The following is a 25,852-nucleotide window of genomic DNA, read 5'->3' on the forward strand; positions in this document are numbered from 1 at the left end:
TGAAAAATGAAAGGATTGAAGACAAGAGATGGCACATTAATGGGACGTCTAATCTTGGAAGCATGATGGCTAGAATTGAGAGGGGGGAAGGAAGGAGGAAGGGAGAGAGAGAGAGAGAGCGAGAGGGAGAGAGGGAGAGAGAGAGAGCACTAACAACTCCCAGATACACATATATACATACACATATTGCACATAAACAGGATAATTGTTTCAATGTGGCACAACCACAATGCCTATTTTCATCCCTAAATATCTCCAACATCAAAATATAGATTAAATGGAGTTAAGAGGTGTTTCAGGAATAGGAAAATGTTAAGCTATTTGGAGATGTGTAGGAAACACAAACTTGCCTTGATTGAGTTAAAAGAGAAAATGCTGTTTGACTATGAAGGCAGCTTTACAGTTTAATATGGGAGTCACCATACATGTCTTCCCTGGGAAAGTCTTAAGTATTACCCCAAAGTTCTGAACATGCTATCAGTAAATATTTTTATCATGAGTAAAAATAACTTTTGAGGTCCTTAGAGATACGAGCTCCTACAGGACCTCTCATGGTTCAAAACAAGTGAAAATGTGCATTCTCTTCATGGGCTTTGCACAGGCCAGTGGAAAACTCACTATAGCTTAGTTTTCAGTTCTCCATCATTCTCAGCCTCAGGGCTTTCGTGCACACCCATGTTTTTCTTCTCTGTGTGCTTCATCTCTGCAAGAACAGTTTCTGAAGAGTCGATTTCCCCAGGCAATTGGGCCTTCCTCATAAGTATTAGGATGAAGAGTGCTGGGAGATAGCTTGATCCTCTTAGTGCTACAGGCAACCCAAGGTAAATGCGCCTGTTGAAAAGAATTAATCTGCATTAAGGCTTTATGTTTAGAGAAAGCTAGTTTTGAACACTCCTATAGATCCTTTATTCTTTTAAGAAAAACATCTAGTGATTATTTTCCCCATGTATTTTATATAACCTATTTTGCTGAGTTATTAATTCTGTTTGTTAAAATGTCAAAAAAAAAAATTCCACCACCAAAGTTTAAATGTATATTCTTCATTTGATGATGGCTGGTTTCCCCTGTCAACCTGATTGGATTTGGGATCATATAGAAATACATCTCTGGGTGTGTCCTTGAGGATGTCTTCAGAAAGGCTTAGCTGATGATGAATTTCCACCATGAATGTGAGCGCCATGCTTTGGGCTTCTGGCACTCAGTAAATAATGACGGAGCATGTAACACGACCAACCTCCTCACATTCCACCAGCACGGCTCCTCTGCCGTTACTTCACACTATGTGACCACACATCCCATCATCATCATCATGTAGGTCACTAGCTTTAGGCCAAGCAGCAGCGTGAAACCACACACAACTGGGTTCACTTAGATCTCAGAGGGCAGGCTCTCTGCTCTCAGGGTTCTTGAGGCTACGGCTTCAGGTATTTCTGTGTGTGGCAACACCCTTGCCCCCTTGTGACACTCTGAGAGCCAAGTTGCGTTCATGAGACAGATAACCACTAAGTGCAGTGGGGCATCTATGGGCTCACAGAGACAATACCAGCACTCAAATCTAGATAACAGGCCCCTTCTCAAGGTAGTCCCCCTGGCCACAGCACCCAGCACGTTTTGTTCAACTACAATGGTATCACACAGATTTGGGGTTTTCATCTAGTCAAGCTGTAAGCATGAGAGGGCTGTGAACTTTCCAGAAGCTAGAATGCCGGATTCCACGCTATCTGAATCTGCTGGCACTCTGTCATGTCAACCCCCGCAGAAGGGAAGAACCCCTCCTCTCTGTCCATAGATATAGGGTGCGAGGAAATGAGAGATTTTGTTCCCATGTACAGCTTCCTCATCCCAGGTCTCCAAATCTTGCTGTCTGATTTTTTTCCAGTGTTCTGCCATTCTAACTTAGCTCAAGATGCAGAACCCCCATCCTGCTCCTGGTAGGAGCTTTCTAAAATATTCTGAAGGGTTGGGTTAGGAAACCCACTCAAACTTAAATTATTAAGCACTTTAGAAATTATGGGAAATATTAAAATATATAAATAAGGAAGTTATACCATCAATGTACATTCTGAAAATAAAGCCAGACATAATCTTATCAATCAAAAGCATGATAGATGTGAATGGGGACATTTTATGCATAAGGGTGGTTTCAGAAGTGACCTTTACCTGAAGCTATTTATGTCATACATCCTGCATGCCCCTGGCTCACCACATTTCAGAGTTCCCCAATGTAAACAGGTCCTGTCTATCAAAGTGCCAAAGTAAATAGGTGCAGGAATGCCAGCTGCAATGAAGAGAGAAAGAAAAACAGCTCATTAACAGGAAGAAAGAAAGGAGAAAGATGTGTTATTTTATTTGGAATTACTTCATTTTTCCTCTTAAAAATATAACAAACTATGAATCAAAGACCTAAGCTTACTTTTCGGAATTATAAGGTAATGTGAAGGTTCTAGATCACAAGAAATGCAAACTATGTATAAGATACTAAGAAAGTGTATAATCATGAACCTCACCTGTTAGTATTTTCTAAAACGTCTTGTGCTGGTTTTCTATACATCTAACTAACAAAAACAACTTTCTATTGATTTTATTCTTGAATATACTAAAACATGATAGGTTTAATTAAGTTCAGTCAAGTTATTTAAAGACAAAAGGAAACATTTTTCATTTCTACAGTCACTTCATTCCCAGACTGGTTACAAGTAGACATTTCTAAAGAGAAGGGCTCATAACCTGAAGTTCAGGGTAAAGTGAACAGGGCACACCTATGTTAAAGATGCTACAAGGTCATTGGAACTTCCCGGATGTTGACAGGATATTGCAGATCCAGAGATACATTCTCTTTACCTCTCCTATTGATCATTCCTTGCCCCACCCCTGTGTCTGAACACATATCCATGTCACCACCACATGAAGCCTTTGGGGATGTGTTGACTGAAGAGGTTGTTGGCCTCCACCCGCACGAACACTAAGAATGCCATCAGACAGCTTCTGAGCCTACATCAGAGAATTCCCTGCTTTGCTGTAACCAACCTACCAGACGTTCCCACAGATATTTTTGAGAAGGGCCTTGTTTACAGATTCCTTTCTTCTTTAACTATAAACATCACAAAGCTGTCCTCCTGTTAGAATATGATATTTGGGTGACCAGAATCTGTGTGCTTATGTCATAGTCACTCATGTTTGATTTCAAATAAACCCTCATTTCCTTTAAGGCAAGAGAGAGTTGTCTTTTGGTTTGACAAGATAGTTTCTGTCTTATTCAGGAAAAATTAATTGGTTTACTAAGCACTTAATATTGGTCTCGTATATTGGGGAAATCTTTCATACCAAATATTCTTGTGCAAAATGCATGTAATCCAATCCCAAGTGACTTCTCTTCAGACTTGATACACCTGAAAAATACATAATACACACAAATATACACACATACGTACACATAAAAGTTCATCACACAAATCCATATCTACCCCAGCATCGTCCAATGACAGTGGCAGCTCATGATTCTGATACTTAACCTTTTCATCCACACAGAGGACAGAGAGGAAGGACTTGTGGAGGCTGACCTCTAACCTCCACATATAGGCCTATTAACAATTAGGGATTGTCTGCTAACCTAGATGAATAGTTTCCTGGTTACCATGGCAAACATCATGACATGCCCACCATAATGGACCCAAACATTAGAAACCACAAACCAAATAAATCTTTCTTCTCTTAAGTTGTTTGCCCAGCATTTTGTCATGTTAATTAAAAAAATACACACGTTACATAAAAGTCAATATATGGTGAAGGTATTCCTGCAGATAAACCAAAAAAAGAATCCATCGTGTTGGCTATAATGTTATGAAAATGACTTTGTTATATGGAGTTAACAACTTTAGTCATTTTTCTCCCCAATACTGCCTGCAAAAATAGATGAGATGGTGTGGCAAATTACATTCAAAAGGGAGGCCTATAAAGCCATAGGTATAAAAACTGGAAAAATACTCTTATAAAGTACAAATATGAAAGCCATTCTAAAATGTGATCTTTTACCACCAAATGTATCCTTGGGTAAGAAAATCATAATATATGCAACTTTTGGGATTTCATTTTGGAAGTGGTTTCATGAAAGGGGCCAAGAAAACACAACAGACTAGGAGGCTAATGATAGCCTAGAAAGGGTGGCACTGTATCATCCACCATTTACCTTACAATCTTCAAGTTCACCAAGAAAGAAGAAAGAAATATGAGAAAATAATTTGAATACCCCTTACCCTCATTGCACCAAAAAAAAAAATCACATTAGGGCCTATAAGATGGTGCTTGTCCAGGCTTGACAAACTGAGTTTAATACTTGAAACCCATATGGTGCAAATGAACCAACTCCTGTGAGATGTCCTCTCATTTAAACATGCAGGCAATGGCATGCACACACACACACACATGCATATGCATAAGCACACACACACATAAGAACATGCACACACATGTGCATACAAAATTTTCAAATAATCATACATTAAAATATCAGAGAATCATGTTTTCACACCCAGTTGAAGAATCAAGGTCAGAAAGTAAGATAACTGAGCAAATGAGGGTGGGAATGAAGTGGGAGCAGGTACACAGCAAACATGAGAGCATCTCTCCAGCGCATGTTGGGAGTGAAGTGGGAGCAGGTACACAGAAAACATGAGAGCATCTCTCCAGCGCATGTTGGGAGTGAAGTGGGAGCAGGTACACAGCACACATGAGAGCATCTCTCCAGCGCATGTTGGAGGCTCTAACAGGAGGCTTCAGCTGCTCATCTGCCTTCACCTATGACCATTCTCCTCTATGAGGAAAAGTCACCCTTACCAACCGAGCATGCGGCTTTGGAACCGAGGCATCAGGAGTACTGAGAGAGAAAGGAGACACCACTGACCAACAGCAGCTGAATCTGCCTGGCATGTGATGGGGTGACAGATGTCACAGCCAAATGTCCCTCACTTGCAAAAATAAGTCCTAAGCACGAGCAATACTTGGTGCCTTTATCTGTCCGTGAACCTACAAACTAAAACAAGGCATATACTACATCTTCATTTGTGTGAATATAAAATTAGACCATCATACAATGGAAAATAAAAATATAGGGACTAGCCTATTCCAGTGAGAATGCACAATGAGTAAAAGCAGGGGAAAGAAAAAACAAAGGTGAGGGGAGAGGAGACAAAAGCAGAGAAGAGAGGGGAGGGGAGAGTAGATGGGAGGGGAGGGGAGAGAAGAGGGAGGGGAGAGAGGGGAGGGGAGGGGAGAGGGGAGGGGAGGGGAGAGAAGAGGGGAGGGGAGGGGAGAGAGGAGGGGAGGGGGGGGAGAGAGAGGGGAGAGGGGAGAGAAGAAAATGAGGGGAAAAGAAGAGAAATGCAAAAGAGAAGGAAAGGAGAAAGTTTAGAAAAGGAGGAGAAGAAGGGGCACAAGAGGAACGTGGGCAAGGAAACAAAGCACAAGGAAAGGGAGAGGTGAGAGCCTTGGTGCACACCACAACGACAAAATGTTATGAATTACACAATATAGTTAACTCAGATTTGCCTCCCCATTTCAATGAGACAGGAAGGAGGGGAGGTCAATGAACTGTTCTCCCATTGTTAGTGGGTGTGAAGCTCCCTAGACTGGAAAGAACACCTGCTGGCAAAATAAACTTCCAACTAAGCTCTACAACTTTCTCACTTTATGTTAGAGTTTAGTATCTATCATTGCATTCTTGTCAGAGAGGGTCTGTTATGGCATTCATAATCTTTGTTAAAGACAGAATGAGCTCAGCTCAAGGGAGCCTGGTCCCTTTCACAGTCAGCTGAAGCACAGAAAATGACTACTAGGCAACTGCTCTCTACCTGACAAAAAAGAAGTATGTTCGTTTAGGCTCAGTAAGGTGAAAAAAAAATGGAAAGAACAGAAAGGAAAATTCCAGCAAACTTTATTAGCAATGCTTAGCATAAGAGTCTGATAACAGTGTCTTAGAGCATTGAGGGTTTAGGAACCCTAACTCCAAGGGAATTTCATGGGAAAGGGAATTTAATAACTGACAGAAAAACTAAATGGCATCAGTAGGGTTGCTCAGTCAGTAACGGTGCTTACAAAGAAGGCTTGATGACCTGAGTTCCATCCTCACAACCCAGGAACATATGATTATAATGATGATGAGAAGAAGAAGAAGAGAAAGAAGAAGAAGAAGAAGAAGAAGAAGAAGAAGAAGAAGAAGAAAGAAGAAGAAGAGGAAGAAGAAGAAGAAGAAGAAGAAGAAGAGGAAGAAGAAGAAGAAGAGGAAGAAGAAGAAGAAGACCTCAAATTCAGCAGCATGCATCTATAACTCAGCATTCCCACAGTGAAATAGGAGGAGAAAACAGGACTGCTTGGGACCTTGAGGCCCAGGTAGGCTGGAGTGCACAGGCAGCACAGCAGCAGAAATAACAAGGGAGACCCTGCCTCAAAACAAGATGAAGGAGAGAACTGAATCCCCAAGAATGTCTTCAGACGTCCCTGTGTTCATAGTGGCACACAGAAGCCTACACCACACACACACACACACACACACACACACACACACACACACACACACACACACTTGCATATGCACATACAATCACTCATATAGGCACACACTATGAAGAAGGAAAGAGAGAAAGCTAAATGAAGGTGTTACTTATTACCTCAGGAGAACCATGTACCCAGGAATGGCTGCTAGAGAGTAGATGAAACAGCCAAATAATGACAGGATTAAATAGTACTGCAGTGTGATAGCGCAGTCAGGGCCCTTCTTACACAGCCCAAGGACAGCAGATGAGTTTCCTGATGAGTGAATGCAGCTGCAGTTTTGAAACACCTGTCAAAAAACAAACAAACAAAAACTAGTGTCCTATTGAAGGAAGAAAAATACTTGGCCCAAACCTTCAATATTTTCTACACAGCTAGTTGGATCAAATGAAGAGTGCTGTGGCCAATGGCATAACTCAGAGGAAGAGCACTCAGACACTTACAATGAGGGTCAGAGAATGAGCACATACACCATTAAATTAAAAAATAATAAATTTAAAATGGAGGTTTTATTTTCTCTTTATCTTCATCTCTCTCTCTCTCTCTCTCTCTCTCTCTCTCTCTCTCTCTCTCTCTCTCTCTCTTTTTTTTTTTTTTTGGTATTTTACAATTCTATCATAAAGTATAAAAAGGTAGATCTTTTAAATTGGTAATTCTTTTTCAAAATACATGGAGCAGTAAGCTTGCAAATATTCAATTATCCTGAAAGCACTCTTTTGTTTACATTTATTTGCTTGTGTGTTTCATCTTTCTTGTATGTGTGTGTGTGCATGTGTGCCTCTGTGTGGACAAATGTATTCTATGGCATGCATGTAGAAGTCAGGAGAAAAGTAATGGGAGTTAGTTCTCTTTCTATCATGTGGGTCTCAGGGTATAATTCAGGAGGTAAGTCATTGTGGTAAATGTGCTTACCTGCTGAGCCTACTTTCTAGCCTAAACATGATTTTCTTTTATTGATTTTTTTAAATTTTTTTATAATTTTCTAAAGTAAATAAATACTGCTTTGTTTTATTTTGACCCTGGTACTAAGTACTAAAACAAAATGCATTTTGAATGCTGATTGAATAGTTATGTGCTTACTAATAAACAAAGTCATGTCCCCAGGAAAAAGTAAATTTAAACAATAAGTCAATGCTTATGCTCCCAGGTCTGATTAAGAATGAAAATTACTATTCTATTTTGATTACCAATCAAATCTAAGTATTATAGTATGTTTAAGGCAAAGGAAAATGCTTGACTCCTTAGCTTTATCTTGCTAAACTGTCAGTGAAGTCCAGCACACACATCAAGACCTAAGTTGTCATCCCCAGCACACATGTGAGAAATGCATGCATAGAAGATGTGCTTGCAACACTGGTGCTCTGAAGGTTGGGGGCTCACGTGTGAGATGGCCTAACAGAAGCAGCAAATTCCAGGCAAGTGAGATCCTGTCTCAAAAGTACCAATTACATGGGGCCTGAGACTCAACAGCTGTTTGCTTTGTGGCCTCCATATGCACAGGCACCTGCATCTCACACAAACACACACACACACACATACACACACACCATACACCAAATTAATAAATAAATGAATAAATATAAATAGTTAAAGAAAGTTTGTAATACGAAAAGATAAAAGATTCAGTCCACCTCAACTTCATAGCAAGTTTGAGGCCATCTGACACCCTCCTCTGCCTTCCCCAGGCATCCACGTGCACCTGTTTGTGTACACACAGATACATAAACATACATGTAAATCCACATCAAAGTTAAAACTGTAAATTACTCTGGACAGACTCTAACACAACAAAGTGTCAGACAGCCTGGAGCTGGAGTTGTGAGCTGCCCCAAGTGGGTGACTGGAAACAAACATGTTCTGAAAGAGCAGCAGGTGCTCTTTACAGTGGGGTTATCTTTCCATCCCATCCAGATATTTTAGCTCAGATCACTTGAATAATGATATAATATAAGGCTCAGACTCTCTCAGGGTTCTTCGTAGCATCTAGGAACTTTAAGGGCAACTGTGCATATACAAGTAAACTGAGTTGTTCACAAAAAATATTAAACTATTCTAGGCATGACTATTTTTGCTTCTTAGCAGATGTAGGCTTAGGTCACAGCACATGTTAGTGCAGCACACAAACAGCAGCCCAAACACTGAAAGGGTGTTTACCATGTTGATTCCTGTTCCAGCAGACTTCTCACAGCCTGCAAGGCAGGCTGACATGTACGCTATGCCATTGTCGCCGCACACTGGATCCCATGTTTTTGTTAAGCAGCTACACCCGGTGTTGCAGTCAGCAAGGACCTTATTCTCCACATATGGAGGCTGCTGAACTCTGAAATGATTTCAAACACTGTTACAGATTCTGAAAATGTACACAAGCACACACACACACACACACACAGACAGAGAGAGAGAGACAGAGAGACAGAGAGACAGAGAGACAGAGAGATAGAGAGAGAGAAGGGTTAGAAAAACACGCTTCTCCCCAGAGCAGGAATAGCAATACCCAAATATCAACATGTAATATCTATACTATGATTTTGGCAAGCAAGTTATCTACTCCAGTGGTTACATGATTAAACTCGGATGATGATGATGATGATGTGTGTGTGTGTATACATAAATATAATTTCTTATGACTTTGTTTGAAATTAGTTATATCTTATAATTCTTAAGGGGTTTGAAATGAATATGATTTTAATATCTTTTGCTGTGGGTCTCTGTCTCTCTATGGTTCTTGGTCTCTGTCTCTGTCTCTCTGTCTCTTTGTCTTTGTCTCTCTCTGTGTCTCTCTCGCTCTCTCTCTCTCTGTCTGTCTCTACCTCCCCTCTCTCTTCTACTCTCTCTCCTTTTCTCTCCCCCCTCTCTCATATGTTTGTGTACGAGTATGTGTGTGTGAGTGTGTGTATGTTTGTGTAAGCACACTTGTACAACAGCGCACATGTGAAGGTCAGAAGATAACCTTCAACCTTGCTGGAGACAGAGTCCCTTGCTGTTCACTGCTGCAAGTGCCAGACTAGCAGGCACGTGAACGTTCAGGATTTTCCTGCCTGTCCCCTCAGCTCCTCAGCTAACAGTAGGAACACTGCGGTCACACAGACCCCACTATGTCAAGCTTTCCATGGGCTCTGAGGATCTGAACCCAGGAGCTCCTGCCAGCTCAGCAAGCACTTTACCACTGAGTCCTCTCCCCGACTTTGAAAGGATCCTACAAGTGCATGCTTTGTTTCATTTTAACTTATCGGTTGCTTATATAACTGTGCCCTAAACTACGTCTTATTTTTCCCATGTTAATATAGACAACCAGACAAAACGTAAAATGTAAAATCTAAGACCACAGAGTACCAGATACATAAGTGCACCAGTGACATCTATAAATACTTACATTAATTGATTTACTATTTATTAGATTCAATTATGCTTAATTGGAGCCTGTTGTAGAAACCTCTGAAGGCATGTTGGCCTATATAGTCAACTTCTAAATCTATCTTTTTCTTTTTTGTTGTTGTTGGGTTTTGGTTTTTTTGTTTGTTTGTTTGTTTGTTTTGTTTTTTGGGTTTTTTTTTTGGTTTGTTTTCTTTTTTTTTTTTTTTTTTTTTTTTTTTTTTTTTTTTTGGTTTTATGAGACAGGGTTTCTTTTGTGTAGCCTTGGCTGTCCTGTAGACCATGCTGGCCTTGAATTCATAGATTCACCTGCCTCTGTCTCCCTGAGGGCTGAGATTACAGGTGCCACCATTCCTGGCTAAAGCTATCTCTTGGTGAGAGTATCAAATATATAGATAATTTAGGGTGAAATCTCAAGGTCACTTTCCTTTATTAGCAGACTAGGGTATCACCAATGCTCCATGCACATGTATGTGCAATCAAAAACTCACTCACTCATAGTCCCCAAACTACCTTAATATGCGTACAATTTGTGTGAGCTGGTATAGGATTGATGGGTGTAAGAAAAATACAAGATGACCTTGGATCACTATAATCAAGTCATAATAAAATGATCTGGTCATATTCAGTCCTTGAAGATAATGACTAACAATGGTGAAAATATTTTGATCTTCATTAGGATACAACATACCCATCATAAGAGGTAGTTAAGCCGGCGACTGGGAAATTATCACAGGTTATCAGAAAGTTACAGAAAGATAGGAGGTACTCAGCCAGGGACAGGCAGAATGCTATGTATGCAGCTTTCTTGACAGTGATCTTGAATTTCTTCATAATGAAGCCACTAACTAAATATCCAAGGCATATTGGAGGTAGGTTATAAAGACCTATAAATACAAGTAAAATATAAAAGCAGAAAAATAAATATCAATTTGTCTAATACATCATGTTTAAGAAACTAGTTTAATATACAGTGAGCCACACCCTACTCACTCACATATTACATACAAAGGTTTTCAATGCTTCATAACTTTAAAGACACAATTAGTATTTCTTTAATCATTTGCAGCAGGTTATAAACACCATATGAGCATCATGCACACACACCCACTCACACACACTCACACACACTCACACACACTCACACACACTCACACACATACACATACCTACTCACACATCTTCACACACACATAAACATGCACTCTCTCATAACACACACATACACACACACTCACACACACTCACACACACTCACACACATACACACACACACACACACACACACACACACACACACTATTAGATTTTTCATGTATTTGTTTCGACTCTGTTTAGTGGGAATTTGACTCAGCTCCAGATGATTTTGAAGGTCACCGCTGAGTCCATGATTACCAAATGTAGAACATTTTGTGCATTGTCTGTTGACCAGCATTAGTCCTCCCTGACTCTTCTTCCTCAACCAAAATTCAAAATTTGAAAGAAAAAGAAAAGGAAGAGAAAATCCTGGCTAGGTTGCATTCACACAATGTCAGCACCAGACTAAGAAGAATGTAGCCACCACTTGCAGCTGCACACCTCTGCATTAAATATTACCCATCTAAGAAGGGTGAGGACTGGGATTCGGACTTTCAGAGAACTCTGGGTAAGGTGGATGCCAGCAGCCTGTGGTCCTCAGTTTTCAGGAGCAAAATGAACCCAAGAAAGATCTAAGTTGCTTACAATCCCTGAGGTTAGTGCGCTAACAAGAAGGGCAGACTGTGACTGCACAGACTCCTCAGGCCACCCGGGACCAAGCAACTGACCTAGGAGAATGAGGAGAGCAAGAAACGGAAGCCCAGAGGTAAAATCTGTGAGTGAGACACAGAGTCCCAGGGAGTTGACTCTGCATCCCTCTTTGAAGTAACACATTGGTGTGTGAAAACTGACTGGTATGAGCTTTCCCCCAAGCCTGCCATAGGTGTGATGGTTTCCATTCTGACTGGAGAGAGAACTAGAGCACATTTCGGGCTTGTTCATTTCCCTTTCTTTTCTTGATTTCCCTGGAGACTGGGAAGAAGAAATTTACAAGAATATCCTAACAGATTTCAACTTCACTCTAGTCTGCTAGTTGCATTATCTTACTGTTCATCATGCCCTTGTGGTACGGGGAAGTGCTGATAAGGAAATAATGAAAGTACATACCTATGAGAAAGACTATCTCTGCAGTTGACTTTCCATACTGCTGCTCCAGGTATTTAGGCATGAAGGTAAATGAATCAATAAATGCATTGAACTGGAGCACACTTATAAGGATGAAAAGCATGTAAATCGCATTGCAGGACAGGCTCTTCATGAATGGCAAGAAATCTGAAACAAGAGTGTAGAGACCACCAAGCTAACTTGGCCTCACATTTTGTGGCCAGTGTTCTCCTAAAATTGTCTAACAGATTCTTTGACGTAACACAAATATATTTGATAAAATTTTAGCACTTGTGGATAAAGGCCTATATTGCCGCTTTAGTCACTTCTGGAAGTTAGTGACACACCTGGCTATATAAGAACCAGAACTCAATTGAGAGAGAGAGAGAGAGAGAGAGAGAGAGAGAGAGAGAGAGAGATCTGGCCACACCCTTTCATTTGCTTTCTCTTCTTTCCTTCTATTAGTCTCCTGCCTTCATTAGACAGTGATGGATTTGTTTTCTGGAATCTGCAAGGGACATGCTATGATGAAATCTGAGTTGAAACTCTGATGCTTTCACTCCTTTGTGCAAGAATGGATAAGCTAAAAGCTTGTGAAGGCTCCAGGAATCATGCTGCAGCCCAGACAACCCCAGCATCTCACCAGCACCTCACAGCAGGATGTGCATTAGAAGCAGCTAGTGGTGTTTTTAATCATCTCAACACGAACGAAGGTCTCACTGGAGGAAATGCTGACGCAGTTGGTGTGCACCATAAACCTCCCAAGTGACTTAACTTAACCAAAGCTTTCCCCTGCTTAAGAAGTTCAGAGCCAAGACAGGCTCCATGCCTGTCATTAGTGAGTGAATTGGATCTCACTGAGGATAATTTGGCTGAAATTCCCACTTCCTAGTCTTTTTCCTTTTCAATTCTTTATGTCTACCATCTTACTTTTTAAATTTTATGCTATCCTTAATAAATTGCTTAAAACTTCATTGAGAGAAAAAGATAAAGAAGAAAACACTTATAAATAGAGGCAGAAGAGTTTAATCAAAAGAAATGAACTTTAGTGGTAAAAATCCATCTTGATGACTGAGATGGTTGCAGTCAGAACCCCCAGAAGCCTTTGAACTCGCCCATGTTTGTTCACGTCCCTGCCCTCCTACACGAGTCCTCACAGATCACAGTTATTTTTCTCTATGTCTTATTTTCTGTTAAGCTCTTTCCTAGTTTTAGGATTAGGTTGGTTTTGAAATGAATCACAAGAGCAGGCAGTATTTGGCCCTTAAAGGAGAGTCTCTAAGACAACATGATTCTAAGAATGTCCTAGCCCCTGCACTGGCTCCCAGCATGACTGGCTCCTCAGCCATGGTCAGGAGTGTTCCGGGCAGATGTGTGACTATTCAGTGCATATATGTGGGGGCCATGAGTTGTGAAGCAAATAGCGATATCCTCAATAAAGTGCTCCCCGTAGTAGTCTCTGCTGGAGCAGCACAGAAACCTAAGAATATAACACACTATCACCTTCATTTGACAGGTAAAGAATGTCCCCTTTCCACCTCCCAACTCTGCACTTGAGGACTCCCAGAGCCCTGGACATGCCCCTTGTGCACTAACTGGTATTCTGAGAATACTACACAAGTCTCAACATGCACAACTGCGAAACTAGTTATAAGAACGTGCACTCTTGAACACTCCGCTGTCCTGCCTTCGAGTCTCCCAGAACCATCTCCACTCTGCATCAAAGGTTAATAACGTTCTTGTTTGTTTAAAACAGGCTGTTTTAAGAGACCAAGTCTCCTGTAAGCTATCACACGCCTTCAAATGTAGAGGATTATGTCACCTGTCATGATTTCCCTTTCAGCCTTGACTTCAAGAATGCTCATAGCTAAACTAACAGTTTTCTTATCAAACCGGCTTTTGTCTTTGTCTTCAGCTTGGATTTCTAGCTATTAACTAATATTTCCTATAAAATATGCTTTTCAAAACAGATGGAAAAATATATTTGCTCACTGAGTGTTCAGATTGACTTGAATTTTTCATAAAATCTAATCTAAGGTAAGTCAAGTTCCAAATCATGTCAGTTGTTCCCAAGTGGTAACTGTGGAAGAAGTGTATCACATCTGATTAGGGACGATTAGTAACAAGCTACCTTAACTCAGCACAGTGTGACAAGTGCCCACTAACCACACACCATCTGAACCAAATAGAGTTTAAAGTTTTCCTGTTTGCCTTTAGTAATCCCATGCTTTTCCTCCTTGGTCTTTTCTCTTTCTTTCTCTTCTTTTCCAGTTTTGGTCACATCCCCATTATCCTCCAGTCCCTTCTTTGGGAGTGCTTTTGGAAAAAAGAAAAATGGGACGCTGGTGAGGATATTCACTCCTGCACAGATCAGAAACCCAATCCACCAGGCACCGACCCAGCGTGTGTCAGTGGGAGTTATGGTCAGCTCATCTGCAAAGAAATATAGATACCGTATGAGCTTGCATCATTTTTTCCTATAAATTGTAGAAATTCATCAAAACATAAACATTCTATGTGATTTGTAAACAGATTGATTCACACATTTCTTATTGTTCTTGTTTGGGCCTTGAACTTTGGGCCTTGTAATCCTCTGCTGCTGCTTCTTAAGTCCTGGAATTCCTAGCATCTGCCACTTCGCTATGCTAACTCAGACCTCTAGAAAAAAATATATGAGGTTGATCACTTGGGTAAAGATAAAACTAAGGAAGAAGAAAAGGATATAGTGTGCTACATAGCATAATAGTTAAAAACTACATTTCAAAAAGACAGATACAAGATTTGAGACATATTTAAGGAACTAGCTTTAACCTGATGTATTCCTATGTCAAAACATCACAGTGGGTAGAGAAGGGGGCTGGAGAGACAGTGCAGTGGCCAAGGGTCAATGTTGCTCTTGCAGAGCATCTAAGTTCTATTCCCAGCACCCACATGGAAACTCACAACTTCCTGTAACTCTGATTTCAGAAGAGGTGACACGCTCTTCTGACCCAACAGGCAGGCGCGCGCGCGCGCACACACACACACACACACACACACACACGTGGGGGGGAGGAGCAGGGCACATATACACAAATAAAGATAATGAAATAAAATTAAAATACTTGTTAGCAGTTTATTTTTCTATTTTGTGTATTCATTTTTTTAAAAAACACTAATTTTATCTAGCAGTATGACATGACATAGTTTCCAGAAATAAATATTCTGTCTCTCATGTGAAACCTTTATAAATTGGTGCTTGTCACACAACAAAAGGATCACTTTTGTTAGCCACAATGACTGCCTTATTGAGAAAAATGTACGTGCATAAATATTTTTGAAATAAAGGTGTGGCTGAAGTATGCTGGGAGAATTGGTGGATTTTCAACCTTAAGGTGGCATTTTACCCTTAGGCCTCTCATCTGTAAGTGGTGTTTACCTAACCAAGGATCAAAAGAGCCATCAATACAGCATTCCTGAGTGTTCTCCCACACTCTAGGGGCTGGACTGTATAAACAAAAGGCATTGTGTTACCTGTATTCACAGACCCAGTGTCTACATAAATCCTTGCAAAGAAAGATCCCAACAAAAGTCCAAACAAAGGGCCAATGATTCTTCCTGTTTCTAAAATTCCTAAAAGTAAACAAAGAGAGGAAATTACATAAACATACAAAGAATTTGCTTGCACACACACACACAAACACACACACACAAACACACACACACACACACAAACACACAGAGCAGAAAACAAAAAACAAAAAAGAAACTAGAGATTGAATTATTTTAATCTTGGATTTCTATTCCTTCTTTGCAGAGCTGGGCATCAAATCCTATAGGCCATGCAAGTGACCTACCAATGAGCGACGCCCCTTACTATCTCAGATATTTTTATATATTCCACATATAAAGAAACTAAGCTTGATATGTATGTAACATATATATACATATATACATATATATATCATATATGTGTGTTACATGTACATACATTGGTTTTCTAAATATTAAGAAAGAATCTCCCATTGTTTCAATATGCATTTTCTCCAGAACCTCATCCGTTACAGTCTTGCTTCCCAGGGGAGCACCACTGGAGTCTGATGGAACCCTTCAATGCAGGACGTGATGGTGGGTCTTTAGGTCAACTAGAGTAGAGCCATAGCCCTTTTGTAGGCTCAATTTTCTTAACAATTATATTTTAATACAAACTTATTAACCAAGAGTACCTCACTTATAACCTAACTAACCTAACCAATAGGAAAAGAGGCTTAGAGAATGCAATAATGAAAAACGTCAGAATATCAGTTCTGAGGAACAATTCTTTTGGTGTATCAGCAGATTTCTTCTTCTGGAACGTGGAGTAACCAAAACCCAGAATCTCAGCTGGAGCCTGGAGCCCTGAAGCCTTCCCTCAAGTGCTTCTGTCTATGAGCATCTTGAAGTGGAGAGATGAACAGCCAAAACTATCCCCAGTCTCCAAAGGCCCCGTCTCTTGTTTTTGGCTCACATTTATACCTCCTCTCACAATTTGCTCAAGTATGTTTTTCAGCTGGTTAACAACCAATCTTCCCGACAAGGTGGTTCACCTTCTAAGGGGATAAACATCACCTGCTCTCTCACAATTCTTTTTCTCATCCCCGACTTGTGATCTAAACAAAAAACATGTTTATCTCCCCTTCACCCCTTCTTCATTATATTTGTTTCCCAGTAACAAAATGAATGGTTTTACTTGATACCATAATTAGATTCCTTGTGACAGGTCTCCAAATTCTACAGCCTAAGGACAGACACTAAAACCTCCAAAGCTATGAACCAAGTAAATCCTTCCACTTTATAAACCACTATCTTAGCTATTTATTAAAGTGGAAAAAAGGTGACTGACACAGAAGCTTCATTACTTAAATCCACCTTCCAAATTCCCTTTTATGCTGAGATAAAGGCAAAGGCTGTACAGTGACAGGCAGCCCCATCAAAGCCGTGATATGAGCAAGGTCCTCTAATGGTTCCATAGCCACATTTCTAGTGTCTCTGTGATGGTTAGCTTTACTTGTCAACTTTGCATAGCCTAGAATTACCTGGAAGGAGAGTCTTAAAGAAGTACTGTCTACATTGGGTTCACCTGTAGACATGTCAAGAAGACATGCTAAGAAGATTGTCTTAATTAAGTTAATTGATATGAGAAGACCCAGCCTACTGCAGGCAGCACCATTCCCTAGGCATGAAGTCCTGAACCGTGTAAGAATGGAAAAACACATGAACACAACTATGCAAGCAAAGACATAGCATGCATACATTCACTTCCTCTGCTCTGATAGGTGGGACCAGCTGTTTCAGGTTTCTGCTACTGTGACTTTCTGTTAGGATGCAATTGTAAGACAAATGATCCCCTTCCTCCAAATGAGCCCCATTTATCTCCAACATTTCATTTTCTCACAGCAACAAAAATAAAACTAGTATACTTTCTAAATTCTAAAATGAATTTCTTGTGGTGCATCTTCCTCAAAGTTCCACTCTTCAAACTTCCTTCCATAGAAAGACTGTCCTGCTTGGTAGTGGTATTTCTCTTTCTTGCACTGAGCTACACATGGTTGCTGAGGGTCCAGAGCTGCAGCCCAGTTTGGGATATCTCAAGACTGTGGGTGTCAAAGAGGCTCGACTCATTCTCCATTTCCAGCCCCCTGCAGGAGCCCTGCACATTGCAACCATCTTGGCTCCTGGGCGCTGTTGATGTTTATTCTCTTAACTTAGGAAACACTGTTAGCCAAGTCCTCATCTGCCCACTTCTTCCTAACAGCTTCTCAAACTACATGTCCACAGCTCACTTTGTTCCCGCGGACACTCCTTTGGTTTCTTCTCTTCTCACTCAACCCACTAAGTACAAGAATCCCCCAGTGTGTGGACCTGTGGATTCTCAGTACTTACATGTCTTCCCAAAGCAACCTCATTTCTTCTATATTTAACTTATTGTCTAGTATAGATAACTCTCAATTTTTGTATTTGGCTTCTATGTCTCTTCAGCTATAGAGCCATCTGTGAAACTACACTGCAAATCTCTAGTTTGTTTTATAGTTATTTGATTATATATGCATGCTATATAATATTTATATCATTGTATAGCTCTTTATTTGTTAAACTAAGCTATTTATGTCCTAAACATAAGATACATTAATTATGTAACTTATTCACCTTAATATAGTTATTTTATTTTATATGTTTATGTATATAATTTATATAGAGAGATTATTTAAAACAATATGCCTACAAAAATGTATATACAAAGTTATGGATTTATTATTGCTAAAGATTTATTTACTCAAGAACAAAGGCAAATTATTCATATTAAACTAATATTATTTAAGAGGCAACATAAGAAAGTGGATGCTAAATTGGCCCTTGCCTAGGAGATGAACAGATATGTTTAAGGATAATTTCAAGGAATCCAATCATGAGAATGAACTCAGACATTTGTTAAAATGATCAAGAACCCTGCTAGGCTGAAGGATTATAAGGAAGGAAACTGTATCATTACCTTCGTAGCCAAGCAGAGTGCAGAGCCCCAGTAGTAAAAGAGTGCAGATGGTAAATAAGAAACCAGTTAGTATGGTGAACACAGTAGAGAAGATATGATTGAAACAGAGTTTGAAAAGTCTTACTCTGCAAAAATGTTTATCCAGCATGATAAGAGAAAGCACTACAGGGCCAGCCAGATGGCTGATCATGTAAAGGCCCTTGTCCACCAAATCAGTCCTTAGAAATCTAGTCCAATCCCTAGGCTGACTTCCAAAATCTGTCTTCTGGCTACCATACTGACATGCAAATGCACACATGCAGGGGTAAGGAGGAGGGAGAGAGAGAGACAGAGAGAGACAGAGAAAGAGAGAGAGAAAGGAAAACCAGATCTTAAAGTACTATAGACACAAAATGGCTAATAGTGAATTCATAATAACTTATAGATGGAAGAATGAAAATCTAAAAGCAGGAGAAAGAGAAGAAACAATTGATTCTAAGGAACAGTTTTTCAGGAAATGTTGGTGAATCTCCTAATGGTTTAGAGACAGTGTGACAGTCTCAGAGGGCTGCTGGTCCACAGATCAGGGGGCTCTTCAGCAGTGAGATGCTGCTTGATGAAGGAGCTTGTCTGAAGGGATCACTAAATTCTCCCATTGAGCAAGCTTATGACCAATAGTTCTTCTGCTCACCCTCTGGAAACCACAAAGCACCCAAATCAGTAATTGATTCCTACCCTCCTAAGGATAAATTTTCAAACTTACCAATGTATAAAGGGGAGTTTTCTGATTTGGCAAAATCTTCTATATAGGAAATACCCAAGGGCATGATGGGAGTTTCACCCATTCCACGTATGATATTTCCTACCATTACATATATCCACATTAATGATTTGACTTCTTGCACACACTCTGCATTAAAACAAGAGAAATTTGATGTGTATTTTGACAGTAAATTTTATTGATAGTTAATTCAAAATTCGCTGTGTTTCTCAGGTCACACTCCTATGAAGAACATTCAGTGCCTTACATTACCATGCTGGCTGTGAAGCAGTGAGCCACCCTACTGTGTATTTTGAAACAATATTTAGCAATGGGTATAAGTGCTATGCTAGAGCTAATTCCCACTTGGATGGGAGACATGACTCTTCAGATAGATACCTCTTCCTAATCCAATGTTTAGTGAAAACCCATTGGTCATGAGAATTTACACCATGGCAATAGGCAAACAGTAAAAACAAAGACTTTCCCTCACCTCCAGGGACTCGGCTTTTTACCAGGCAGGAAACCTAGTTCATTAATATGTGCACTGACTCATTCCTTGACAACTTTGAGGAAGAATAAACAAGCAATCATGTGTTCTTAGACAACACAGACAGAAGTTTGATAGAAGTCTAAAACCTCTATAACCCCAATTGCTTTGTAGAAACTAAAGATTTTAACTAAATAGACACCACATAGTTTTATATATACTTCCTCATTTAAAAATCAACCAAATACTCCAACAGGTGATCAATGAAGAAAAACTAGGCCAAAGAGAATTGAAAAGCAAAAGAAAAAATTTTGAAGGTTTGTATGCACCTCCTAAGCTAAATGAACTGCTAGTCCCTAGGGAAGTTGTGGTGTCCTATTTTCAAGGAAGTGGAAGATAAAGTGTCATCTCCCGTGGACTGGTCAACGGCTGCCCATACATGCCCTAAGCACTCAACTGGGCTGTGAGTTCTAACTCTTATTCATTACTAATTCAGGAAAATCAGTTTCCATGTCTAGGTATTCAGATTCATATCTTTAATAAACATCTTGATTTCTGCTTAGAGATCACAGGTTGATGTTCAACACTCTTTTCAGGAAAAAACTGAAAGTAGCAGACACTGGAAGAATCAAGTGCTTCTCTAAGACTCTGCATGTGGGAAGATCTTAATTTATGCACTACAATGCCAGGAGCACAAGAGGGGCTTTTCAAAAAGGTCAGTTAAAGAGGTGAGAATATGTGAAGGTCACTGTCTAATGAAGAAGTGAGACTGCTATCCTGGAGGTCACTGTCTAATCAGGAGGTGAGAACACTAGCTTGAAGGTCACCATCTAATCAGGAGGTAAGAATGCTATCATGGAGGTCACTGTCTAATCAGGGAGATGAGAATGATAGTGTGGAGAGGTCACTGTCTCAAGTTGCTGTGGCTCAGAGCTTCAGACATGGCTATTATTTGACTCTCACATTATTTTGATCACCACCGAGTCCTTGAGAGACACTCCAACCCTTGAAGACTAGCACAGTGTCTGTGTCATGATCCAGTGTAAAATGGAGCTGTTCTGGCCTGAGGTGACTGATTATGCTGAGTCAGCTTCGGGAAATGCATTGAGTCACTTAGCATACATGACTTTAAAAATACTTTTTAAAACGTATATGTAAGTGTGTCTACCTTCATGAGTATATGTGCACCACATTTGTGCAGGTGCCCAAGATGGCCAGAAGAGGGCACCCAATACCCCAGAACTGGACTTAAAGTTGGTTATGAGCAACCTGGTGTCAGAACCAAAGCAGCCCCTCAGTATGAATAGTGTGGCAGTTTGAATGAAAATACCGTACACACAGAGCCTCGGGTGTTAAATATTAAGCCTCCAGTGGTGGTGCTATTTGAGGAGATTTAGGAAGAACGTCGCTGGAGACAGGTTTAAAGCCTCAGTCTACTTACAGTTTCCTCTCCCTCTCCTTCTCCCTCTCCTTCTCTCTCTCCTTCTCCTTCTCCCTCCCTCTTTTCTTCTCCTTCTCCTTCTCCCTCTCCATCTCTCTCTCTCTCTCTCTCTCTCTCTCTCTCTCTCTCTCTCTCTCTCTCTCTGTGTGTGTGTGTGTGTGTGTGTGTGCGTGTGTGTGGGTGTGTATGTGTGTTGTTCTTATAGTTGAGATGTGAGCTCCTAGATCCCTGCATTTACTGCCATACCTCCCTGCCAAGATTGATTCTCAACCCTCTAGAACCTTAATAAGTCACCTAATACCATCAGAAATATCAGATATTTATGCTATAACTGATAACACTAGGAAAATTACAGTTATGGAGTAGCAACAAAAATAATATTATGGTTAGGGTCACCACAACATGTGAAACTATATTAAAGGGTTGCAAAATTAGGAAGGTTGAGAACCACTCCTCTAGAGCCATAAACACAAATAAACTCTTCCTTGTATAAGTTCCATTGGTCCTGGTGTTCTAGCAGAGTAAAAGAAAAGTAACTAACACATGTGGTAAGTACTTTTATACAACATCTGTCAGTGCCGCCATGGCTGTGACATAATCAGTGGACTAATCTGTTAAAAGAGTCATGATGCTGGCATTATTGCAAAGTACTAAAAGGAGGGAGGTGAGCCTAACTCTTTTTTCCTTGTCTTAATAAATATATTCAAACTCAAGAGGCAGAGTATGCTAACTTATTAGATGTTTCACTTCTCTGAAGGAGAAAATAAATCTTCTTCATTTGTCTACTAAACCCCTCAAAGCCCATCATAAAAACAGTATTCTATGGCCAAATCTCTGAGCAGAAAGCAGTAAAAAGCTCTAGTCAACCTGTTGGGTTTTGAGTTGGCTTCAAGATCTGGGTTCTGTTTTCCACACACAAGAAGCTGTCTGAGGATGAGTTGCTTGCAGATGAAATCGTTGTTTCATATTCATATCTGTGTGGACACAGGAAACACTCACTGTGAGGGTCTGAGTGCAAGGAGAGCATCTACATATTACTGGATACTGCTTCACTGAAAACATGATATCCAGAGCCTGTAAAGACATGTTTCCACCAAAAAATAAAAAATAGCTGAGAGTAGTGGTGCATGCCTGTAATCTCAGCACTCAGGAGGCAGAGGCAGGCAGATTGCTGAGTTCAAAGCCAGCCTGGTCTACAAAGTAAGCTCAAGACAGCCAAGGCTATGCAGAGAAACCCTATTTCCAAAAAAAGAAGAGGAGGAGGAGGAGGGGAGGAGGAAGAAGAAGAAGAGGGAGAGGGAAAGGGAGAAAAAGAAGGAGAAGAAGAAGAAAAGATATGTTTCCAAAGAGGTCATCCTAATCATCATAAAGCCTATATCCTATGGCAGGGCCACTAAAAGGTCTTAACAGATAAAGCCCTACTGCACATGCCTGATGACCTGAGTTCAATCCCAGTAACCCTCTTGAAAGCGAAAGAAGAGGAATAACTCCATAAAGTAATCCTCCAATCTACACATGTACACACATACACACTCATACACACGCATACAGTACACATGCAAATACATACACACATAAAAAAGCACATGTATACACAAACAGATAGGTAGATAAGATAGATAGATAGATAGATAGATAGATAGATAGATAGATAGATAGATGATAGATAGGTGGATAGATGATAGAGATAGGTAGAAAGATAGAAGATAGATAGATAGATAGATAGATAGATAGATAGATGATCGATAGGTGGATGATAGAGATCGGTAGAAAGATCGCTGATAGATGATAGCTAGATAGTATGATAGATTGATGGATCGCATCTAGAGATCTAGATATAGATGGATGATCGAGCTAGATAGATCGGAGATCCTAGAGCTCGATAGCTGATAGATAGGTGGATAGCTGCTAGAGATAGGTAGCCAATGATGCTAGAGATAGCTAGATCGCTATCTATCTCGCTGATGCTAGATGCTGGATAGAATAGAGAGCTAGCTAGATATCGATGGCTCTAGATCTTCGCTAGCTCGCTCTCCGTAACCTGTGTCCTTCTGCTGCCTGTGCTCTGGGTTTAAGCTCCAGAACTGTATAAACTGGGTGTGGTGGCCCAGGCCTGTAACTGAAGCATTTGAGAGGTGGGGATAGGATAATCAGAAGTCCATGATCATATCAGCCACACAACAAGCTTGAGGGCAGCCTGAGCATCACAAAAGTAGTCTCAAAAATTAAAAGTAAGTAATCAATATCATCAAAAGAGCTTGATAATTACCAAAAACTGCCGCTGCTTATATTTAGCTCTCATGTCTACATGAGTGTGATGTAACTTTCAGAGTCTCTAATGTCAAAATCACTCTCTGTGTTTCTAAATGACTATTTCCTAGAAATAATTGATGTGAGATATAGAACAAAAGCAAGATAATAAAAGAGAGCCTCAGTAAAGTAGAATTAAGAAGATAAAAGCTTTAGAGAGACAAAAACAACACAAAGCAAGACACCTGTGCTGGGTTCTCTGAGCTGTGACCCTATCCTTCCTTTCTGAGAATTCAAACACCCATTCTTCCATGTGTTCAATAACTCCAAAACAAGGAGGGAAACTCCACACACCATAACAAGAGGTGACAGAACCCATCATCTGATGACAGTGTCATGGCTCCAAAAGTGTTAATAAACTCTGGTCATTTAACTTGAATAAATCACAAAGAATCAGCCTGTCCTAGAAAGAAAATGACAGAATGCAAAATGAGGAAAATGTGTCCAAGTCTTTCTTAGTATGCTAGGTTTATTTCTAAGTGTTTGGTAGATGAGAAAAAGCAAGGGGGAAACACGGGCTGCTGAATTCTGTATGATTAGGGAGCTGTGTTTGCCAAAATTTTAATGTCTATGCTGCATGATATAGCACAAAAGACAGAATAACTTTCCCTTAGAACAGCTTCCTAGAGGTCCCCAAACACTTAGCCAGTGAACTGTGGACAAGGGACTGTGTCTTGCTACTAATGAGAAGAGGACAGATTCAAAGAAGTATCAGCTTTGAAAGAAGAGAAAAAAATACAGTAATAGTCTAATATGTCTTGACACTGATGAGAATAGAATAGGAAGTAAAAAATATTTTTTAATTCCATCTACTAACTTTCAATTCCCTTCAAAAACACCTGAGAAAATAAAACATCTTTCAATTGGTCCCTTATCCACTTAAAATTCAGTTGTTGATTCAGGATCCATTTATTCTCCCAAATGACTATAAAATGAGAGTAAAAATATTTCAAACCAAAAAAGGGAAAGCCCATCTTCTCAAAGATAAATGGATCTAGACATAGAGATATAGATCAATTGGTCACTGGTACCTGGAAAGCACCAATCCCAGGTTTGATCTTGAGCACTCAATAAAACCAGACATGATGGGAAATACCCTATTTTCCAGCATAGAAGATGAATTTTTAATCCCAAAAAATCTGTACCACAGTCAGGGGTCTGCAAATAGATGCATGCCCAAGTCTGTTGAACAGGGTGTGTGTTGGAAGAGGGGTAGTCTTATATGGTTAGTGTATTTCAAACTCTATATTATCATTGTAAATGTTGGAGATCATCTTACATCCAGTTATTTTATATGCCAGAAAATATGGTACCTGAAATCCCATCACTCAGGAGATAAACCCAATAGGACCAGGAGTTCATGAATATCCTTAACTACAGAATGAGTTTGAGGCCACCCTGAGCTACATGAGACTGTGTTTTAAAAAAAAAAAAAGGCTCCTGAGATACTAGATGCCTCCATGGGTAAAGATGTTTCTATGCAAGCCTGACAATATAAATTCCAGGCCAGGTTTCACAGGGTAGGTTGAGAAAATCAACACCTGGTTGTTGTTACCTGACATCACATGAAGGCACACACGCAGTTCCAGGACCAACACAACATACACAAACAAAATAGCTAGCAATAAAAAAAAACTGTAAATGGGAGATTGGAAGTATGGTCAACTTAAGCTCTGTAGAATTCTAATCCATCAACATGGGTACTTTGTCAAGAGATAACATCCAAAGACTTATATGTCCATATAGTCCAGAAGGAATAGAGACAGGCCCTGGATTACAGTATGATCTGGCTGGAATACGGGCATGCCCTGGATTACAGTATGATCTGGCTGGAATACGGGCATGCCCTGGATTACAGTATGATCTGGCTGGAATACAGGCATGCCCTGGATTACAGTATGATCTGGCTGGAATACAGGCATGCCCTGGATTACAGTATGATCTGGCTGGAATACGGGCATGCCCTGGATTACAGTATGATCTGGCTGGAATACGGCATGCCTGGATTACAGTATGATCTGGCTGGAATACAGGCATGCCCTGGATTACAGTATGATCTGGCTGGAATATGGGCATGCCCTGGATTACAGTATGATCTGGCTGGAATACGGGCATGCCCTCTAATCCCAGACAATGTAGGTAAGGTTAGTTGGTGGAAGAAAACCCTGATGTTTGAAAGTGATGTCTAATTGAGAGCCAGACAAAGTGACTAATCAGAGAAGGATTTGACATACTAGGATACGCCCAACTCTCACAAGAACATAG

The 25,852-nt window shown here is 40.2% G+C and overlaps 1 protein-coding gene across 1 annotated transcript in view; it reads right to left on the minus strand.

The window, feature by feature from the left end:
- Window positions 1-599: 599 nt before the first annotated feature.
- The window catches only part of LOC127197591 (solute carrier organic anion transporter family member 1A5-like), a 45,882-nt gene continuing 20,629 nt past the window's right edge, over window positions 600-25,852 (minus strand). Inside the window, exons 4-14 of the mRNA XM_051155537.1 lie at window positions 22,145-22,251; window positions 19,350-19,496; window positions 15,613-15,711; window positions 14,311-14,532; window positions 12,103-12,267; window positions 10,610-10,805; window positions 8,701-8,866; window positions 6,663-6,835; window positions 3,325-3,389; window positions 2,161-2,278; window positions 600-831 (exon numbers count right to left, since the gene is read on the minus strand). Of these exons, the coding sequence (XP_051011494.1) occupies window positions 618-831; window positions 2,161-2,278; window positions 3,325-3,389; window positions 6,663-6,835; window positions 8,701-8,866; window positions 10,610-10,805; window positions 12,103-12,267; window positions 14,311-14,532; window positions 15,613-15,711; window positions 19,350-19,496; window positions 22,145-22,251 (1,672 nt within the window). The 3' untranslated portion in view covers window positions 600-617. The remainder of the gene's footprint in view (window positions 832-2,160; window positions 2,279-3,324; window positions 3,390-6,662; window positions 6,836-8,700; window positions 8,867-10,609; window positions 10,806-12,102; window positions 12,268-14,310; window positions 14,533-15,612; window positions 15,712-19,349; window positions 19,497-22,144; window positions 22,252-25,852) is intronic.

This window comes from Acomys russatus, chromosome 13, assembly GCF_903995435.1.
Source record: "Acomys russatus chromosome 13, mAcoRus1.1, whole genome shotgun sequence".
NCBI lineage: Eukaryota > Metazoa > Chordata > Mammalia > Rodentia > Muridae > Acomys > Acomys russatus.